The 23425-nt window shown below is 37.9% G+C and overlaps 1 protein-coding gene across 1 annotated transcript in view; it reads left to right on the top strand.

Moving 5' to 3' along the window:
* Positions 1-23425, top strand: part of Zdhhc15 (zinc finger DHHC-type palmitoyltransferase 15) — a 79498-nt gene that overhangs the window by 41739 nt on the left and 14334 nt on the right. Inside the window, exons 5-10 of the mRNA XM_050127325.1 lie at positions 7086-7155; positions 8758-8790; positions 9512-9632; positions 14584-14716; positions 16458-16584; positions 19507-19610. Of these exons, the coding sequence (XP_049983282.1) occupies positions 7086-7155; positions 8758-8790; positions 9512-9632; positions 14584-14716; positions 16458-16584; positions 19507-19610 (588 nt within the window). The remainder of the gene's footprint in view (positions 1-7085; positions 7156-8757; positions 8791-9511; positions 9633-14583; positions 14717-16457; positions 16585-19506; positions 19611-23425) is intronic.

Raw genomic sequence — 23425 nt, 5'->3', positions numbered from 1 at the left:
TTATTTTTTTTACTCCTTTTAATCTATGACTATCTGTAGTCTGTCTCTTCAAAGACTGTTTTTTTATAAACCATTTACTTCTTTTTATAACTCTCTGTACTCTTTTTCTTCTCTCTCCTAAGCCTGCATACATTTATCCAACACTGTGACCCATTTAGAGTTCTTTTATGTTTGAGTCTGTCCTTATTGCATTATCTGTGATTCTCTACTGTCTTTAAGAGCTTTTAAAATGCTAAGCAGCTTGATTGCAGCTGCTCTGCATGCTGGCTCTGCCTCTCTCTAGTTTTAAAATGGTGGAAGCATCACCACTGTCAGCTCTGGAGCAACCAGGCAGGAGCTACACTCAGCAGTCCAACCCCGAGAATGAGCATGCAGCACACAAACCCTTTTTATCTGAGTAACAGCCAAATCTGCCATGCAGAGCATTGTGCAGCCTGGAAACATCTCTCTGTATGGCAGCAAGAATCTGCCATGCCCTCCTACCTGTGTAAGCCTAGTAGTCCTGATCCCACTGTCTACTCAGGCAGGGAACGCCAATCCGTGGCCATGGTCTCAGCTACTTTCCTCCTAACCCTGAGTTGGGCACACAAACACCTGAGCCCACAAATGCCATTCAAATGCTCCATAGCCAGAGTTTGTGCTGGCAGCATGGCTCAGGAAGCCACATTTTAAAACACATGGCATTTTTTCTGTTAGGGCTGAATCAGGAAAACCTCTCTTAAAGGAGCTGCAGCCTGCCACCAGCAAACAGCAGTAAGCTGTGTTAAACTCTGTGTTTTTTTTTAATCTAAAACTCCCTTTTCAAGCCCTCTCAGGTTTTATGTGGATTTAGTTGGCCACATGCACACCAATTGTTTCAGGGAGACTGCTTGTTTGTCCCGGCTGCCCGGCTATCTTAGCCCCAAAATAACCACACAGAAACTAAATTAATTAAATCACTGCTTGGCACATTAGCTCTAGCTTTTTATTGGCTAACTCTTATATCTTAACCCATTTCTATTAATCTGTATATCACCACAAGGTCATGGCCTACCAGCAAAGCTTTAGCATGTCTATCTCCAGTGGCATATCTATGGCGTCTTTCTGACTTTGCCCTTCTTTCTCCCAGCATTCAGTCCAGTCCTTCCTGCCTACCTAAGTTCTGCCCTATCAATAGGCCAAGGCAGTTTCTTTATTCATTAATGGTAATCATAGCACACAGAGGGGACTCCCACATCATTTTAATTATTCTTTCTGGTCTTAATTTGGTGTTCTGTGTACTTCTTGTATCTGTATGAATATGTTTGGTTTGGGTTTTTTTTTTGTTTCAGGAATTTTTCTTCTATGACCTTATTGAAGATCTTTCTATGCTGTTGACTTTGGATTCTTCTCCCTCATCTGTTCTAGGGATTTGAGAGGGGTATTTGGAGGGAGTGATCAGGTAGATTCACCCGACTAGTTTCTGGCAGAAGATTGCAGCACATGACTGGGAAGAAAGGCTGCATGTTGTTCTTGGGGCCTATGGTTTGTAGATCGGGACTGTCATAAATAGGCCTAGACACTGGATGTGGGGCTTAGACTAGATCTGAGGATGTGGGGAGGATCAGGCAAACTCACCTGTCTAGACCCTGCTGCATGTTTTGCAGGGCCTGGCTGGGAGGAAATACTAGATGGGTACATAAAGGGTTTGTAGGTTCATAGTAGATGACACAGATCCTGGCCAGAGCCTGGAGGTTGGGGATGGCACAAGCCAGATTGGCTACTAGGTGTGGGACTCAAGCTTCATTTGGTGGTTGGAGTATGTGGAGGAATGGATCAGATGAACTCAGCTGGCTAGATTATGGGTAGGTAGAGACATTGGTTGGGTGTGGAAATTTTTATCAAAACCACATAGAAAACTTGATAATTTTAAGTAGTAGTATAGAAAATATGATAAAAACAGAGGATTTGAACTAGATGCATATGTGGTAAATTATACTCAGAGATATATTTTGTTTAATTTCTAACATGTCTTATTCTTTTTATTATCAAGAGAGACTAATTGGTCATATTTATGGGATACAATGTGGTATTTGGAACAAATATACAGTGTGCAATACTAAATCAGAGTAACTAGAATTTTCTTCTTAAGTATTTATCATTTTTGTGCATTGGGAAACTTTTGGTCCTATGCTGGTTCCTTCTTTGTCTGACCAAAGTTGGTGAGCTCCCATTACCTCAGGTAAGCTGTTTCAGTGGGTGTGCCAACCATCGTGTTCCTGACCTCTTTGCTCATATTCTCATTCTTCCAATTCTTCAACTAGACTTTGGGAGCTCAGCCCAGGGCTCTGCTGTGGGTCTCTGACTCTGCCTCCATCAGTTGCTAGGTGAAGGTTCCATGGTGATATTTAAAATATTTATCAGTCTGACTATAGGGTAAGGCCAGTTAAGGCACCCTCTTGTCTACTGCCCAGGGTCCTAGCTGAGGTCATCCCTATGGACTCCTTGGAACTTTTCAAGAGCCAGGCTACTTGCTAAGGTTTATACTGTATTAAATTCATATTTAATCTAATTTAATATTCCTTCCAGAATTGTCCTATATTCTTAATATCTGCTCCCACACATTTTCTTTGGATTTATATGTTTATATTATAAAACTCGAGTAGTTCTTTTCAAATATATTGTACATCCTCATGGGTCATACTGTGCACATCACCTTTATGTGCATGCTGATCCTTTGGTCTAATTGTAGATCTAGAATCAGAGAAGAGAGGGTCCTGGAGAGAATCAGCATTGTATTGTATGGTGGCCACAGTTTCCTAGCACACCCCTTCATTCAGGGATGGAAAAGCTAATGCCATTGATAATGAAGATGCTGGTTTCCACTGGTATTAGGGAGGCATCTTCCTCTGGTAAGAAGCAGTCAACAGAATCTTGATATCCCTGGCTTCACTGGGTCTTCTTATAGAGTCCTACTGTTCCACAGGCAGTGCCCCCAGTTTAACAGTAAACATCCTACAAGACCAGGAGTTCAACTTGCATTGTAATTTAAGTGGTTTCAAGATGAAATTCTGTATTTGATTTTCACTGATGCCTGTCCTGTGGCTTTGAGATAAGCATCTCCTTCAGGAGAAGCACAGTCACTTACGGTCATTTACACAGTTCTTGTGCAGGAAATTTGAAACCCATATCTCATTCTTTTCTTTTTATTACTTTTCCAGCACTGTTAGGAACAGCAAGCCAACCTCATTATTTTGTTAGTTTTCTTAAAATGTTCCAAAACAAATATACAGTCACCTATCTCCTTGCATCTTGTGGTTATTGATAGCATTTATTGGAGATACTTTACACACTGTCCTGTTAGAGCATGGCATGGATTACCAGTATGTTCTTTAATACTAAAGTGTAGTAATTAGTTTAATTTAATTAAATCAACTTTTAAAAATTTAATTTGAATAACACAAGCAATCCATGTTCAGAAAGTCAAACTGGAGACAGATCAAAAAACATCATTTAAATTTTTTCTCTAGACTCAATTTCAGTACCAAAAGCTATGTTGCTGGCACTCTGAAGAAAGATAACCAGTAGATTAGATAAGGTAGAGAGGTAACTAGATAATAGATAGATGGATAGATAGATAGATAGATAGATAGATAGATAGATAGATAGAGATACAGATAATTTATTATGAAAATTTAGTATTTAGTTCAGGCAATGACAAAAGCTGAAAACTCCCACTATGAACATATGAAAGCTGCAGTCCCCAAAAAAGGTATTGGTATAACTCCAGTTTGAGGTAAAAGGCCTAAGCCTGAGGAAAACCAAGATAGTACATTCTAGGCTAAATTCAAAACCTTGAGAATCAGCAGATTGATGGTGCAATTTTCAGTTAATTTCTGAAGACCTGGAGAAAAGGAATCCAAATTGCATAAGATCTAGTCAAAGAGAAGCAGAAGCTTAATGTCCCCACTAATGCAGGCAGGAAGAGAGCAGATTCTCCCTTTCTCAGCCCCCCTTTTTTTCTATTAAATTCCTCTTTCGGTTGAAGGAAGCCAACCCACACTGCAGATGATCTGCTTTCCTGAGTCTACCAATTCAAAGGCCATTTCCTCTGGAAACATCCCCATTGACATACAGATATAAAACATATCCACATAGTGGGTACCCAATTGTCTTGGTTCATTTCTCTGTTGCTGTGATAAAACACTGACCAAAAGCTACCTGGAAAGGAAAGGGTTTCATCTTACACTTCTAGGTAATATTCCATCACTTAGGGAGTCAAGGCAGTGACTCAAAGCAGGAATGCAAACACCAGGAACAAGCAGAAACACCCAGCTGTTTTCACTGTTGCTAAGATAAAACATTTCTCAGAGGCAACTTGAAGAGGAAAGGGTTGATTTCATCTTACAATACAAATATCATTTCATCACCAAGGAAAGAAAGCACAAACTCAAAGCAGGAACAGAGGCAGAGATCTTGGAAAAATGCTGCTCACTGGATTGTTCTCCATGGCTTGCTCAGCTAATTTTCTTTATAACCCAGGACCACTTGCCCAAGGATGGCACTATCTACAGATAGCTGGGCCCTAATGCATCCATGATCAATCAAGAAAATACTCCACAGACATGCCCACAGGCCATTCTGATGGAAGTCATTCTTCAGTTCAGGTTCCCTCTTCCAGTTGATTCCTATTTGTATCAAGCTGGCAGAAACTAACCAGCAAACTAACTAAGTTGTCAAATAAAACTAGTCATCAATCTAACGCTCTCCCACTAATTAGCTCTCCTGAGCTAATGAAAGTTCACCTGTAACACGAGGACTGGGCTTGTTTGGGTTTCTGTCTTGTCCAGTTCCCACAGCTGATAAGCCCCAAAGAAAATCACACAGAGAGTCTGCATTGATTATAAAGTGATTGGCCCATTAGCTCAGGCTTCTTCTTATTAACTCTTGTAACTTATATCAACCCATTGTTCTTATCTATGTTAGCCACATGGCTCAGTACCTTTTTCAGCGGGGTAGATCACATCCTGCTTCTTAGGTGGTTTGGGCAGAAGGAGGAATGGGCTTCCTCCTTCCTAGAATTCTCCTGTTCTCATTGTCCCACCTCTACTTCCTGTCTGGTTGACCCACCTATACTTCTGCCTGACCAATCAGCATTTATTTAAAATATGATTGACAGAATACAGACAATTCTCTCACACCATTCACCAACTCCAGCCAGACAAGGAAGGAACCAGCATAGGTCCAAACTAGTCCCTCTGAATGTGGGTGACAGTTGCATGGCTGGAGCAGACTGCAGGGACACTGACAGTGACACCAGGATTTATCCCTACTGCTTGTACTGGCTTTTTGGGAACCTATTCTCTTTGGGTAGATACCTTGCTCAGCCTAGGGAGGGCCTTAGACCTTCCCCAAAGCAATGTGTCTTACCTTCTCTGAGGAGTGGATGGGGAATGTGGGACTAGGTGGAGGGAATAGGAGGAGGGAAAGGAGTGGGAACTGGGTTTGGTAAATAAAATGAAAAAAGATAGTTTATTTTCTTTTCTAAGAAAAGAAAAATAAAGTGTTTGTCTTACGAAAAAACTAGCCATCAAGCCATTGATCAAAGAGCATAGAGAGATGATCACTAAGGACATAAAGAACTGTAAAGGCCACGAGATAGGCAGAAGGTTGCAGTTTTAGAAGGACAGAGAGGTAGTCAATGACACTGGAGCATAGAGAATAGACAGTGGTACAAAGGACATTTGAAAATTTAGGCAGAGGCCCCAAGCTCTGACACAGAATTTGGATTTTATTCCTAGCATGTTGGAAACTCACTGAATGTCAAGTGGATAATAATATGTTTGATTTACTTTTTAATGAATCATCTAGCAGCTCTGTATATTAAGTACTGTATGGCAGCAACAATGAAGGGCAGATGATCAATTACAGAACTATTGCAGGCATATATTGAGACATGATATGCTCGTTCTCTCCCTGTCTTTTCCTTCCTCCCTCCCTCCCCCCTCTCATATACATGCACACAAACACTCATTAGCAGAAATGAACACAGGGCTCTGCTGAATTTGCAGCCTATTGTGTTAACTCGTTTATATGTGTCCAATGTATACTTTAGATAGAATTGTTATATTTCTCAAATTATCTGTACCTTCAGGTTTTAGACAAAAATAACAGCATTGTGCAGTTATACATAGCAATAATCTAACAGTAAATGTGGAGAAAACTGAGAAAAAATAATAAATGCCTTTAATTGGGAAAGAAAGAAAGAAAGAAAGAAAGAAAGAAAGAAAGAAAGGAAGGAAGGAAGGAAGGAAGGAAGGAAGGAAGGAAGGAGGAAGATTCATAAACACACACAAACACTCATACACACATATGTGTGTGTGTGTATATATATATATATATATATATTCCTGGAGAGGAAAGGGTTTATTTTGTACTTTCAGGTAACATTCCATCACTTAGGGAGTCGTTTGTGTGTGTGTGTGTGTGTGTGTGTGTGTGTGTGTGTGTGTGTGTGTGTATGAATAGAACCCAAAACTAAGAAGTCAGAAGAACAACTGCATAGATTAGAGCCCTGCCATTCATTTGCTGTGACATGGCCTTGATCATGGCACTTTATGTGGCACAGGTTTCCATTTCTTTATCTGCAAAATGGGGAGTTCAACAAATTGTCCTAGATAAAATGTCTCTTTTGTTCTCCAAATTGTTATTTTGAGAACCACATTCTTTATCATGCTGTAGGAATTGTATCTATCTTATACAATCTAACCTCTGGAAATAGGAGATAAATTCTTATTTTCAGGGAGGAAAGTTGAAATAAACAGACTAAATGAGTTCCCAAATCATAAAACAGTTGATAGTAGTTAGTTTACAATACAAAACTTTTTGTCACTTATCCAAAGATGAAACTTTTCTCCCTTCTTTCGTCCCTTAAAGTTCTCTTAATACTGGTCCAACAAACAAAAAATTTAAATGCCACAATTTGCTGTTATTACATTTTGCTTAGTAGCTTGAGATACATTTGGCCATCTGTAGTCAGTGTGTAACAAGATATAACCACAAACTAGTAAATGGTGGGATCTTTTATTGACCCTGAACTCATACTGACCACTTTCTATTTCCTATAGCTGTGCGGTTCTGTGACCGGTGCCATCTAATCAAGCCAGACCGCTGCCATCACTGTTCTGTCTGTGCTATGTAAGTGACAACTATACTTTCTCTGTGCTGATGCTGGCCACTGATGGTTGCCTAGACAACGAAATGACTGATCCTAACGTGTAACCATGCCTAGATAAGAGCATTTCTTTTGAGACATAATGAACACATGCCAAACACTTTCACAGGGGTGATAATCATTCTAGTCTAAAGATAGAAAAATAATACTGCATTTTCAAAAGAAACATTTCATTGTAAATGATTTCAGATTTATAGATTTATTGTGAAGAGAGTTCTCATATGTCTAACACTCACTTTCCCCTATTATTATGTTCCATTAGTATAATACATTTCTAAGATTAATAAACCAATATTAAGACATTGTTTTTCATTGTATTGTATTGTAATATAGCTTAATTATAAAAATGTTCTACTATTGAAACTCTATGTAATTTACTTTTACTATTCAAGCCAATGCTATATAAATATCTTTGTCCAGATGTCATTTTGTATGTATGTGAGTGTTTCTGTTGGGTGACTTTATATATAACTGGAATATACTTTTTAGATATCTTCACTTTCCCCCTAATATTGTTTTTCTGTTCCACGATTCCATCCAGCATATCCCATTACATTAACTAGTCACATCTACTCTGTAGGTCATTTTATCTATGACGATTTCTCAGATTTTACTTGGCTTTGACAACCTTTACAGTTTGGGGGATTAAGAATCAGATGTTTTATAAATTGTCCTTCAGTTAAAATGTGTTTATTCTTTTCCCATGATCATTAATACTGGGCTAATGTGGAAAAAGAGCATGGAGCTAATGTACTGATCTCATTACATGGTATTAAGGGTACATATAAACATGACTTTTGACTGCAGTGTTCATATTGAACATCTCTCTCAACTGATGTTTGTGAGGTGTTTCCAGTGTGAGATTATTCTGTCCTCCTCTCATTTCTGAACTGTACTCTTTGGATAAAAGTCACTCTACATAACTCCAAACTAAAGTAATAAGGAGTTATGTCTCCTCTCCTTGAAATATATGCGTAAATTATTTGGAATACATCTGCATAAGGAGATGTGTCCCTTCTGCCCCACTTATTTGTCTATTCAATCATTTGAATCAATACAGAGGTATAGATATTTATTTTCTATTTTGAGTTACTAACCAACATTGTATTATTTTATTTTGTCTTTCAAATTGTTCCAGGTTTGTAACAACCACTTTTTGTGTTAGTGTATATTACTGTCATACTTTTGTTCCTGAGTGCCTGTTCCACCCATATTCCGCTTACCTTTGATTCAGACACAGGCTATATTTCCTTGCATTATTATTGAAATAAGTAAACAAAGCTAAAGGTGACATCTTGAAGTTTTTCACTGTATCCGTAGTCTGGAGTTCCTTATCCCTTTCAAGACTACACTTCTAGAGTTGTCACTTGCTGCAAGCACAGTCCCAGGATGGTGCTGGAACTTGATCATCCCATGAGTCGTTTAGGAGGCAGTAACTTTGGACTTGCCAGAGTGGAAATCTGTAGATAGTTTTGCTGAACTATGTAAAAATACTGCTAAAAACTTGAGTTCAATTTTGAAGTATTTCTTCATTTTTATCATACTGTATTTTGTCCTCTTAATAGATGCGTTTTGAAAATGGACCATCACTGCCCATGGTAAGTTCTTTTGATTCATTTCTATCCTCTAAAAGGGTCAAAGTTGTTTAACATATCCACTTCTTTAAGCCCAGTTGCAACATGCCCATTTTTGCTACCTTAATTCACTGGACTTTGTTTTTATGGGGAGGATAACATTTTAAAACAATGATGAAAATACCAATAAAGGTATGGTAGTGAGTTCCTGAGGTTCAAAGCTAATAGTCTCCTATCCATTAACTTTAGCCATTGAGCCAGTAATGAAATATGGCACAAGTATTTCTCTTCTTCACCATCATGCAATTCATTTCTCTTTCTAGAAGACTTGATTTTGAAATGTTACAGATAGTTAAATTCAGTGATTCTTCTATAAAAGTTGTGCGTCTGACCTAAAAAGCCAGTGTGGAATCACCTAATTACAACAAGAGAGTGTCAAAGTGCAGCTAAGACAGACATATATTTAGCAATGAAAATCCAGGTTTGCTTGGGTGTTTCAGGAGCCATTCTAAAGCTATTAGGTAGCGCAGGTGACTCTGCTGGTAAATAAAAAGGGAAACTAGTGAGGTGTGAACTTGTTTTTCCAGTCTGTTTATATTAAGGAGCCTCAATCTCTGTTGGGTTTCTACACAACAAGTAATGAAGCAGCAGGAGTCACGTGCCTCCTTTCGTTCATCCACTTAACTATCAGTGTGTTCTCAGTCAATAGGTCCTGATTTCAAATTAGTTTTCTTTTCTTTTTTAGGGTTAACAACTGCATTGGATTTTCCAACTACAAATTCTTCCTCCAGTTCTTAGCTTATTCCATTCTCTATTGCCTGTACATTGTGACAACCGTCTTCAGCTATTTCATCAAATACTGGAGAGTAAGTTTTTAAAAATCCCAATCGGCTCCCACCTAAGGAAGTGAATAGTGACTCTAAATGTAGCACTCCTCACCCTATAGCCTTTGGCATTTTGAAATACCTATTAATGAAGTAACCAGAAGGCAAGGCAGTAAAAAGTAGTTTTCCATGGTGAATATTCTGAAGTTTAAGAAACTGTTGAGTAAAGATTCCACTTAAATGAGTTGTGTCATCTGTGACTGCTTGCTGATGCTCAGGGAGAGTAACCTCTCAGCTGACCCACTCTTTCAAATCTATGTCTGTGCTTGAGTTTTAAAGACCTTTCTTTCTAGCTGTATATTTGAAAAACAGTTGAAACTAATTACAAATCACTAGTTTCTAAAAAAAAAAAAAAAGTTAATAGGAATTAGTTAGAAAATACTCTATAATTTCATGCTCAGATGGGAGCTGCAAACTTTCTGATGCAAAGAAAGAGAAACTGACTTGTACATAAGCACAAAATGATACAGAGTCTCTTTGGAACTTTGTGGGGGGGGGGCTTTTTTTTTTTTTTTTTTTTTTTTTTTTTTTTTTTTTTTTTTTTTTTTTTTTTTTTTTTTTGAGACAGGGTTTCTCCGCATAGCCCTGGCTGTTCTGGAACTTACTCTGTAGACCTGTCTGGTCTCAAACTCTGAGATCTGCCTGTATCTGTCTCGAGTTTGGGGACTGACGAGAGGCATCTGCCGCCACAGCCAGCCTCTCTTTTGAGCATGTGTGATGGCCAGTGGGTTGGGAAGTGAGAGCGGCAGATCTAATACTGGCTCTATTACTTACTTGCTGCACTTGTCTCTTGCTAAGATCCAATGAAACATATAATGATTCTAAGAATTATCACAAAATCTCAAAAACAAAAGAAAAACCTTAAAATTTAAAAAACTCAAAATCTTATCTTTCTCCTACTTGGAGATATCAGTCATATCCCATATATTTTAAAAAGTTAAGGTAGATTTGCATATGTGAATAGGTAAAATATTATGAAATGTGCCCTTTGTCAACTTCTGCCAGTTAAACTTTCAAAGAAATCTCTTTCCTACACTATAATACAGTTATTAAGGTGTCCACAATGAGAGTTATCTAAACTGAAATGAATAGAAAAACACAAATGTGAGCAGAGCAACTCATTATTACTTTAGAAAATTTGCAAAAGCCTTATATAACAAGGGATGTCATATCTAAGCTGGAGCAGTAAACCAGCAGGGAAAGAATGTAAATCACATGGTCAGAATAGAAATAATAATGAATTGGAGGAAAGAAAAAGACAAGACACTGAGAAGCTAAATTTTAAAATATTTAAATTATGAATCAGTGCTTTTATTCCTAGTAATGTAGAAAATTACACTTTCTATTCAACTTGCTTAATAAATTCAGATAATTAATAGCTGTAAGAAACCGGAGCAATATATTGGGTATCAAAATCCCTAATTTAAACAAACTACAAGCAGAAATGATGAGATGTTCTCGTGCATTTTCTTCAAATAGGAAACATTTCTTCACCAAGCTACACATCTTGATATTTCTTCTTTGGCCCCTTTCCACAGCACGACATCTATTCCCCATTCCTCAGGTTTCCATGACCTATTTGGCATTCCATCTGCATGCTGAGCTACTTCTATAAATATGAAGAAAATCTGCTGCATCCAATCAGCAGGGAAGTGTGAGCCTTGATCTTTCTTACATGTTTTTCTTGAGCCCTAACACAGTGGGCTACCATTTATTCACGACTCTTTACCTTTACCACAAAGTAAACAACATTGCATTTCGCACATTTTGCCTTTAACTCCCCTAGCCAGCCAGTAATCAAATACTGAAATGCAAGCCAGGCACTGTATGCTTCCTTCACTCTTAAAAGATGATAACTGAATAGGAATTCATCATGAGAAATGTGCCAGCAGTACAAGCAAATCCACGGTGAGCATGACCTTGTTCTTTTCCTATTCCTTCATTGCTTTTCCTCCTCAATAGCCTAACTTATGCCTGTCATCTGAGAGGGCATGAGGCCTGTCATAGCTTGTCCTTCCACTGAAAAGGGCATTAACAACTGGGGAAATGGTTCCTTGCAGTCACTCTGGCCTAAATGACATTAGTATGGCTTAGGGATACAAGGCTTTCTGGGTTTAAATTGAGCCTCTTCTTCAAATAAAAAATAAACACTGCCATATATTTTTAAAGGCATATCAAAGAGACAAGCTGTACTCCCAAGAGCAGCAACCTCTAATATATGGTTCTTTATGGCTCTTGAAGTATTTTTATATCTATGATCTCATCTGATCCTCACTACAACCCTGTGAAGTAGCCAAAGCAAAAACTATTTGTCACATTCCAAGATGACAAAACTAAGGCTTACAGCAGAAGTAACTTGTCAAAAATCACCTACCTGGCTGTAAATTTCAAAGGGAGAACTTGAACATAAGTCTGCCCATAAGCCTCTGTGATCTTCCATGTACTATGCCTATGATGGTTCTGCTATAGACAGGCTTTAACTCTTTTAAAAGAAAGGACTCAGAAGACCATCACATCATTTCTTTCCTTTCAGTGTTAAATTAAGCAAATTCTACTCTCAAAAGAGAAATTAATCTTTGCCTTTTGCAAAATTAGTAATGCACACCGACCACGCTAGGCTACGGACCTCTTTACAAAGGTGATGAATTATTATTTTAGAAACCTAGTAATTATATTATTTTACAAATCTTCCTCAGAACTGTCTCTGATGACCATTGCTCTGAGGGATTTAGCTTTGTTATCTCCTGGAAATGCATTTTTGAACACAGAACTGTTTGCACAGGAAAAGTTGACATTGCGAACTCTATGAAAGTACAGCACGGCAGATATTCTAAACCATACAGAAAGATGAGTTCAGAAAGAGTGATGGGGAAAGGCTGGGAGCACAGCTACACAAGATGGGAGCAGACTTTCAGAACAACCTCACTTGCTCAGCCATTTTCTAGTGCCCATTTTCACATAAAAAGGGAAAGTCAATGCGAGCTTTTAGAACTTTAAATACAGGCTCAGAAAGAAGAGCCCATGAGATCAAAGTCTCAGGGAAGGTGAGAGGCACTGTGAAGTGCTATTGGAAATTTTACCTGAGAACAGCAAAAGCAAAAATTAGAAGAAAAAAGTAAACCATGAATCAGACCAACCAGGAACCAAACCAGTTCAGTTTGGGTGCTTAGGTCAATATTTTGTCGGAAGGAGCATTTCAAGATGGAGAGTTTCAGATAAAGGCTCCTGAAAGTTGAAGTCCTTGAGGCAGCTGTTTCCTGGACTGCTCTGCCCTGTACACGGTTCACCCAGACCACCCATCAGCTGAGAGCATCTGATGTGCTTGCTTCCCCTTATCTTTGCACTGCAAACATATCCGACCTGGAAGAGGTCCAGCATTTCCTTATGTAAAAATGAATAAAAATAGCCTCCAAGGAAAGAAAGAAACCTATAGTGTTTGAACTTAGCAAGCGTTGCCAAGCACTAACCTTCAGTAAGTGGAGTCGAATAGGATCGTGAGGAAGTTAAGTTCCACTTCACTTAAGAATCACTTTAACTTTATCACTGAAGGGCATCTAGAAAAGCCTCAAGCCAATTCATCATGCCAAACAATGACCATTAAGGGAAAGGAGGAAATAAGCCTAATCATTCCTCCAGATGTTCATTCTAAAATTCAAAATGCTTTCCACGTCTCTTTTCTGAAGACAAAATGTCACATGTGATGAATGCTGTAGAACTTTAGAATATTCATTCTGCTCTAGAATTGCATATCAAACAAAAGCGAGCTGCATGGAAAATAAGATGTCCAGTTAACTCTAACAGTCTTTAACTTCCTACTTTCACAATTATCTATAAAATCCTGCTTGCTTTTTTACTGTCCAAACGGCTACTCCACAGGGTGTAGTATACCAGCAAATTCTATATCAACTGTTAAAAAAAAAAAACATAAAATTTCAACAGCTTTAAAATCATCTCATGACTTCTGGTAAGACATTTTAAAATTCTGTGTTTTAATTTCTTATATTCAACAATCTAGCATTTTTAACACACATATGGCCAAAGACACATGATGTATAGAGAATAGTAGTATAAGGAGCTGGAGAAATGGCTCAGTAGTTAAGAGCACTGACTGCTCTTCCAGAGGACCCAAGTTCAGTCTCAGCCCCCACATGGATGCTCACAGCCTCTATAACTTCAGTTCTAAGGGATCTGATACCCTCTCTGGCTTCTGTGGGCCCCAAACAAACATGTGTTACACAGACATACATGAAGGCACAACACACACATAATACAGCAAAAATTTAAAAATAGGCTTTTTGTATGAGGTTTTATTTAAAAAATAAAAGGATTCTATTATAGACGCCCTCAGACAATAGGATGAACAGTACTAACCTTATGATCCCATAGACAGTGATTCATAATTCTCAAGCTAAATGAAATATGGGCTTCACACCAATTATGACCTGAGCATACATAGCCTTTTCATATTACTCTATTCTAATTGGTGCATTTATATATTGCACTTAAACAAGAATCCATTTTAAGCTTTGCAAACTAAGAATATATCTATAATAAGGTACAATGATCAATAATTTTGTAAATATAAATAAATAATAGTCAGGACCTACACTTGTCATCAAGTCTGATGACCTGACTTCAGTCCTTGGAATCTGCATAGTAGAGGGAGAGCTGAATCTCACAAGTTGTCTTCTGACTTCCATACCTGCGCACTTTGGCATGTGCATACACAAACACACACATACACACACATGTGTGCATGCACACACAAAATAAATAAATGCATGTAATAAAATTTAAGCTTACAAAATCTGTTTTTCAAATTGGAGCTGGATTTTTACATGTGAAACACTACTAATACTAATCTATATAGAAAAGATAGCCAAGTATTCCCACTTTAATGTTTTGTTTTCTTTGCCTCTTGTTTCTTTTCTAGGGGGAATTACCCAGTGTTCGCTCTAAGTTCCACGTCCTCTTTCTCCTCTTTGTGGCCTGCATGTTTTTTGTCAGCCTTGTGATTCTCTTTGGTTACCATTGTTGGCTTGTCAGCAGAAACAAAACGACCTTAGGTAAGATGGAATGTTATGATTAGAAAAATGCATATTAATGTATATCACTGTTCCCTAAGGAGAGAAAAACTAATAGTAAAGTATTTTAGCTTTAGTGATATCCCCTGAGACAAATGGAAATACATTTTACTAAACTGGACAACAATAGTGAACAAACTTATGGACTACACAGAGCATCCATGAGTCGCATCCCATAGAGAACCCGAAATGATCGCAGTTCTGTACATCCCCAATTTTACAATCTGACTTCTAGAAAGTTCACATGAAGCGATGAGTATCAGGAGGAAGATAGGACATTAAATAACAATAATCTAGTTGATGATGCTTAGCCCAAAACAGGGACCTTAAAAAGAATCCAAATGAATAACAACAATGAATGCAAAAATCCAGGCCATTGAGATTTCTCAGCAGGTAAGGGTGCTTTCCAAGATCCTGACAACCTGAGTTCAAGTTCTGAAATCCACGTGGTAGAATGAAAGAATTGATTCCCACAAGTTATCCTCTGTCCTCATACCATGGCATGCACACACAGGTGTGTGCACATAAACACACACATATACAAAATGAATAAATAAATTTAAAAATGTAAAATTCTTTTTATAAAGAATCAGATTGATACTTACAGTCAAAAGAGTATATAAAAAGACCATACAAATGAGATATGCATATTAAATCTGCAGAAAATCAGTACACTAAACGAGTTGGGTTTTTTCTTTTTTGCTGTCAATTAGTACTCTAGACTTGTTATTATATATAGAACAAAAGAATTCTAGTGCAATAATTACTTCATCTGTGGTGAATATTTGCATGGTCTAAAAGTCAGCACACAAGGAATAGGAAGAAAGCGTTCAAGTGTTAAACATTTAACTAGGATGAATTAGATTTGAAAGGAATTTAGTGTAAAAGCCACTGCACTTGGAGAATTCATTTGCTAGGGAAATCTTTGCACCCATTTTTCTAAATCAAATATACGTATAGCACTTAGTACTTAGGGTAGTAAATTAGCACATTTGGTTGAGAGATAGCTACAAAAGTAGAAAAGTACTAAAAGCTTCATGATAACAGGGTCTGAAAACAAAGAACAAATGGGAAATGGTGAGATGCAGCCAGAGCCCAACAGTGAAAGTGTTTGCTTAATGGGATAAATGTGTGTCTAAAAATAACGTGCACTAATGTGGCCCAATTCCTCATAGGCTTTGAGGTGATTACAGTTCACCCATTGACATTTCGTCTGGAGTAAAACTAGGTTTTTTATATTGCAGGTTTCATTGTGAACATCTTCATTTCTGAAATGTTTCAAAACCAAATCAATGTCATTACCATCTCTTTATGTGTCATTACTTTGGTCCCAGATCTACAGATGGAGACCATTTGGCTATTGTTGCCACTTTGATTCCAATAAAGTACACTTAAATCTATTCATGCACTGCTTAAATTCTACAGCCCAAAGACATACCCCTCAAAAATGCTGTATTATTTTTTCCATTGTGTATTTACTCTGCCTTAAAATGATGAGAGTATAAATTCCTTATTTTCAATAACAATTTCGCCCTTTATTAAATAATTTAACTGAATTTTACTAAGTAATTTAGCAATAATTAAGAACATGGACCTATGCTTAAACAGCAAAAAGATGTCATAAATCCAGACCACATTTTTTGGAGAGATGTAAAATCATCACAGTGATGAAATGTATTCCTTTATTTTCTTTTTCTTTCCAAACTCTGCTGCACTGTCTTAGAGGCCTTTTGCACTCCAGTATTTACAAGTGGACCAGAGAAAAATGGGTTTAACCTTGGCTTCATCAAGAATATCCAGCAGGTGTTTGGCGATAATAAGAAGTTCTGGTTAATACCTGTTGGGTCCAGGTAGGTAATTATTACCACTGGAAGCAGCTAATGCTGAGCCATGCAGCTAAGCAGCAAATTTATTTTTGAATGTTTTTGTTTGAGAATTTCACACATTTATAATGAATTTTGGTAATTTTCACACCCCGCTCCCCTTTTTCATCCCTCCTCTCTCCTGCTGGAACCCTTCTTTTCAACAAGTCTACTTTCCTATCTTGTTTTTTTGTGTTTCTCACTCACTTAAATTAGTGTTGCTGGCATATGCATGCATGAGCGGCTATTTACTGGAGCAAGGACAATTTTTCAATGGCTACACCGCTGAAGAAAACAATACTTCCACCAACAACTGTTAATTACCAATAATACCACAGAGAGGGAGAGGCCCTATGGGTTCATCCCCTATTTATGGTGAAGTGTTGATGGGCCCAATCTTGTACAAGTGTTGTGCAGATAGCCATATCTTCTGTGAGTTCATGGCTGTAATGGCTGTGTCATGTCCAGAAGGTAGTTTTTTTTGTTGTCCATTTCTCTACACTCTAGCTCTGATCGTCTTTCTACCATTTCTTCCATGACGTTCCCTGAGCTTTGGGAGGGGTAATACAGCTGCCTAATTTAGGGCTGAGCCTGCTGCTATCACTCGTTCTCACCGTCTTGGCCAGTTATGGGTTTTTGCATCAACCACTTCCCATCTCAGAGCAAGCTTCTCTGATGACAACTGAGCACCTATAGTAGCAAATTAGACTCAATTTCTTTTGAGATGAGGCCTCACTATATAGCCCTGATTGGCCTGGACTCACTTTGTAGACCAAACAGGCTATGAACTTGCTGCCATCCACTTGATTCTCCCACTTCACTGCTGGATTAAAGGCATGTGTCACCATTCCCGTCTGCAAATGCAGATTGCTATCAGTCTTATAGGTATGATTTTCCCCAAATTTCTCACTTGTGTATCTATAAAGATAAATCATGAAGTGGAGGTATGATACAATAGACACTTTCGTGATTTACTTGTGGAAAGGTAAACTGGCACCCATCTTTAATAAATTTGATAGTACATATTAAAAACATCCATTATCCCAGTGATGGAGAATAGACTACACACAAAAATGTTCTTCAGTCTAGGCATGGTGGTTCATGCCTATAACTCCAGCATTTGGAAACCCGAGGAAAGAGAATCATGAATTTGACATCAGCCTGTGTTTACAGAGTGAGTTTCAGGACAGCCAGGGCGCTACACAGAGAAACCCTGTTTATTTATTTATTTATTTTTGTAGAGCTAGACTTATATCCTTTGGGTGACTTTATGACCCCATTGAAACCACCACAAGCTACAGGAACTGTAGAGAATGTCTTGACCTTTCTGTATCCTTTAGGTTCGCTGCGCAAACAGCATATATCCATAGTCTCTTGTTGGAAAAAAACTTTGCTGGAGTCACATAATAATAAAGGTTAAATTTTCTCCTCGCCTCCCTTGCTGCATCAATACTTCCTCTATGCCAGTTAATGTTTTATAGGGCTGTTTGTTTAAGGTGTGGTATAGTCAACTCTTCTAACTATAAATACCAAGACAAAATTCGTCAGTGGGTAATATTGATTAATAACTGTTAGCAGGAATTAGCTACATATACTCTGATCACACACTGAGGCACACAAATAGTCAAAGTCCGTTACCACATCACTCTAGTATAAAAACAAAACCAAAAATCAAAGCCCATTTACTTACATAATCATTATTCTAACATTTTCTGTAGAGCAATATAAATAAAATCTGTAAACTTTTTTATTGAATCATTCAGAAACAAGAGAAAAAAAGTATATACAGCATCAAATAAATAATCCAAAAGCCATCCAAAGTTAAACTCAGAATACACTCAGCTGTATAGACTCAATTGCTAAAACTATAACAGTATCTGGCTAGGGCCACCATGATTCCTGCCATGGTCTCCTATCTAGGAATGGCCAGAAATTGATTAGGGACATGCTCTAGATTACCATAGAGACCCACAAAGTAGACTCACATGTAGATAAATCGTCCCTGGAATCCACACTGCAGAGACACCTTGCTATTTCTCTTTTCCACTCTATGTTAAAAGTAAAAAACAAAACAGGGTGCAGGAGCATCCTTCTCACCCTTCATAGCATCTTTTCCCACAATGTTTAGTGATGGTGAGTCTTCTCACCTCACTTTATAATTTAGAATCAAAACGGTTTGATAATGGGATATAATTGGGACTATCATAGTTAAGTGATATTTATGAAATTGCATATGCATATTGCTACTGGGCATTGTGGAAAGCAAATTAAAGAATGTTTTACAAACAAAAATAGTCAGCATTGATACAGACAAACAAGACATGGAAAATGAGGGTAATTTAGCAAGTAAATGATAATGGTTGGATGATAATAAGAGCTTATTTGATCATGTCTTTAGACAAAAGAACTAAGAATCCACAAGTGTGGTATATAGCTCAGTGGTAAAGAATTGGACCAGAGAATTCTCACAACACAAACCCAAATCCATGATTATATCTCATTTCTAAGAAGATTATCACTGTCTCAAAATTTATATTACATAGACATTATGACACACACCTATATCCCAGCACTCAGGATACTGAGACAGGAGACTGCAAGTTCTGGACTAAGTCACAAAATAAGACCCTGCCTGAGCTGATGAGATAGTTCAGTGGGTATAAATGTGCTTGCCACCAAACCTAAGAACCTGAATTCAATCACCAGGATCCACATGGTGAAAGGAGAGAACCTATTCCTATAAGTTGTCCTCTACATATGCACACATACACATGCATACATACACACACATTCTCTCTCTCATTCTCTTGCTCTCTTCCTCACCCCTCCCTCCTTCTGTGTATGACTGAGTTTGAATAAAAAAAAAGAAATTTTGTGTCATATGCAAACTCTACCTTTCTTTCCCACCAGCCCTGGTGATGGACACTCCTTCCCTCTGAGGTCTATAAATGAGTCTCAGAACCCGCTGCTGGCAAATGAGGAACACTGGGAAGACAATGAGGATGACAGTCGAGGTCAGTAGACTCAACCCTACATTATCTTTGTTTCAAAAAATAATGTAGAACCAGGCGGTAATGGTACAAGCCTTTAATCCTTGCACTCAGCAGACAGAGGCAGGTGGATTTCTGTGAGTTCAAGACCAACATGGTCTACAGAGCAAGTTCCAGGACAACCAGGGCTACACAGAGAAACCCTGTCTCAAAAAAAAAAAAAACATAAAAATGTCCAAAGAGGTTTTATAAGGATGACAACCTCATAAGTACCTTCTGGATGGAGAAGGAAAAGTATAGCCATATTTGTTTAACAAATGTGGGTGGCCAAGGCAGCTATGCTAAGCAATGTTCTCTAGAAGAACATAACCAATAAAATGCATGTATATGTTATGTATTATAAAAAGAAATTTATTAGAATGGCTAGCATGATAGGGCCTGTATAGTCCAGCAATGGTCATCCAGTAGCTGCTCAGTCCACAAAGCTGAAAGCCTTAGCAATCCCAGACTGATGCTGGAGGCCTGAAGATTCCTGCATAACCTCTGGTTTTGATTCTGCATGGGGGGAATAAAGAAACTGGAGGCTGGTGTCAGGGAAGACGGAAGTAGCACTGATAGATAGGTCTCTGGAAATACCTTCCCAGACATACCCAGAAGTTGATTCTAAATCATATCAAGTTACAATAAGACCAACCGGTGATTCCGAAGAGAACGCTCAGCATTATCTTTATCAGTGCTTATCACACAAGTATGAGAATTGGGAATTCAGATCCCCAGATCCAGTAAAAGCAAAGTGGGCTGGTTTGTGGCCCATCCGTAATCCCAGTGCAGGAAACAGAGACAGGAAATATCTGGAGCAAGCTGGCTAGAAAGATTAGCAGAAACATTGAAGTTTAGGTTCAGTGAAAAATCCTGCAACAGTATATATGGTAGAGAATAATCAAGGACATCGAACATCAGTCTCTGCACTGCACATAGGCATACACATCTGCACACACATGCACTCTCACAATGCATACATGTATATACACACGATTGCACATCATAGACACATACCATCCAAAAAGAGAAACAATCTTTACAGAAGCATTAGATGGTAACTTAAGCAGTTCCTTACCAGCTTCATTATCCCATGACTTACAACTCTAGAGCTAAATCAGGGAATATAATAGACAGTATTGTGCCTGGGGGTAAGCAGTCTTCCCAGATAATCACTCTTGCTATTTTACTTGACTATAAAGATTTACTTCCATCACTGGGCAACAGTTCACCTTTCTCTACCCTCCTTCACTCATAATGGTTCAATTTTCTTTAAAATCTTATACACTGTAAAATGGTGTAAATACATTACAAAGTAAAAGGTATGTGGGAGCAAATTTGTACATGCCTCTAGTAAGGGCAAAGAAAACATCTAAAACGGAAACTTTGCCCACCCAATTTCCTCCATCAGATAATTGGGTCATCTTGAGATGTTTTATGAAGATCTAAACATAATAGTCTCCTGTCATACATGTTCTATTTTTTGTCTCTGCCCATCACTGGACCCCCTGCTGTATTTTCCTTCTCTGCAAATGTTGTTGATACTAGCCATCAGAGAGCAGATTGTAACAGTTGTTGAAGTCAAGCAGTATCCAACAGAAATTTTTAAGTAGGGAATTTTAATAGTCATTATGAATTGTACCTAGGGTAAATGAAGCTGAATGAGAACGTGAAAATTTTTCAAGTGAGGGTCAGATGCAGAAGACAAGCTTTTCTAAATTCACACAAAGCCCGGGTTCTCTACCTGAAAGTACTATCTTAAAAGAAAGCATGTTTGGGATTGAAAAATGAGAAATCAGCCCCAAGTGTATAATTACAAAAGAAGATAATTCTTGCCCAGCCAAAGAATTTTGAACACACACACACAAATGTCTTTTACTTTCCTGCTTATTATGAGAAGCTGGCTGTGGTTTGCTGTGCCATCCTCCTGCCGCTAGTCCCTCTTAACAGACATTAGCTTTTAGCAGTCTCAGAAGATGGGACTTCTTATGTTGGTATTGACTCTTTCCAACAGAAATTAAAGATATACCTAATTTCAAAGATGACTGAAATTATTCCATAATAGAAAAACAGTTCATATGTGAGCCTTATGCTGTCAAGCCGAACACTTTAAATATCTATGTAGTACCACCTGACTGGAAATACTTCGAACGGGATGGGGAGATGGCTTAGTAACGAAAGTGCTTTCGACAAAGCTGAGTTCCAATTCCCAGTAGGTGTGCTTGCCATAGGATTTTTATGGAAATTAGAAGGTGGCCTTGTGAATTTGGTTCTCTCTCCACCTTTGCAGGAGTTCTAGGGATTAAGCTCAGGCTGCCAGGTTTGCACAGCAACCGTCTTTACCCACTGAGCCATCTCCCCCACTCAAGACGTTACTTTTTTGAAGCAGCCTCTAAATTTGGTCTTTTTCAAACATATCCGGTCATAATTTTCATATAACTTTATATATTATAAAATCCTTTTATATTTTTATGTCCTTTGAATTCAATAATCATGTTTTATAGACACTAATATTTTATAATTAATGAAACTGAGGATGGGAGAAGTTAACTAACTCATCCAGTATCCCAGAACAGGAAATCAGGCAGTGCTTGGAATCAAATGAAGGTATCCTGATTCTAAATCCTGAGAGTTTTGCGGTATGACAGTATGTCTGTAATTTGGAAGAATAAATATGAGACATGGCACTGTGGTTTAGTGCCATCTTGTTATCTGAAGCATCCAACTGCTTCTAAAATCAGAAAATACACCATAAAGCACAAACCTCTTTTAACTTTATCAAGACCACTATGCCATCTTAAATGAAGGAGATTTTAACCCATTCTTATGTCTACCAACTTTATTATTTAATGGTGCTTTTCTCTAACACAGGTTCTTTAACTGCACTCTGTCCAGCTGACTGTGTGTTATCCTCAGTCATGGATGTCTTCTGTGTGTATGTGATCATATACAGATTGTTCGTATATGTTTTTTAAACAATGCTTTGGTTAAGTCCTTGATTTTTTTTTCTTATTTTAGTTTTTCTAGACAAGGTTTCTCTGTTTAGCCCTGGCTGTCCTGAAACTCACTCTGTAGACCAGGCTACCTTCGTACTCAGAGATCCACCTGCCTCTACCTCCCAAGTGCTGGGATTAAAGGTGTGCTCCACCACCCAGAAAATTATTTGATACATTCATACATTGTATTTGAGCATACCCATCCCCCATTTCCATAACTGCCCTTTCCACCCTCCTATCCCTTCCTAGCTAACTTTGAGTCCATGATCTTTTAACAATACATTCCCAAGAAAGGTGCTGTGTTAAAATTACATTTCTGTTTCCTTTAGAAATTATGTCAGAATTAATAGTTAACCAATAATATAACATTTGCTGTACATTATGTATTTATTAATAGCATAATGTAAAATACTCAATGTATAAAATGATAAAATCCTGCAACAGCAACTCAATAACTGAAAATGCAATGCTAACGCGAAGAAAAGTTTATGTTCTTTGAAATCCCTACCCTAATTTAATACAGGAAAGTAATAGGTTTAAAAGAATCACATTTATGAAATCAAAGCATTTAAATGGGTTTCTCTGGAGAGGCTTTTAAAAATAAAGTACTTAATTAATGCACAAATACACAGAAGCTGCACAAATGAGTACGCACATCTGTGTCATTTTCTGCAGAGATTAAACAGGCATCTTTTAAAAAGATTTTTGAGAGACTTGGAGTTGCATTTTAGCTTTTTGGGGAAGTGATCCAGAAATGCCTGTTACATTATTGCTTTTTCTCATTATAAATTTTCCTATATCTTA

Source organism: Alexandromys fortis, unplaced genomic scaffold (genome assembly GCF_014885135.2).
Source record: "Alexandromys fortis isolate MF-2015 unplaced genomic scaffold, M_Fortis_MF-2015_v1.1 scaffold_266, whole genome shotgun sequence".
NCBI lineage: Eukaryota > Metazoa > Chordata > Mammalia > Rodentia > Cricetidae > Alexandromys > Alexandromys fortis.
Note: the sequence above shows the minus strand (reverse complement) of the source record. Positions and strands in the feature narration are given on the sequence as shown.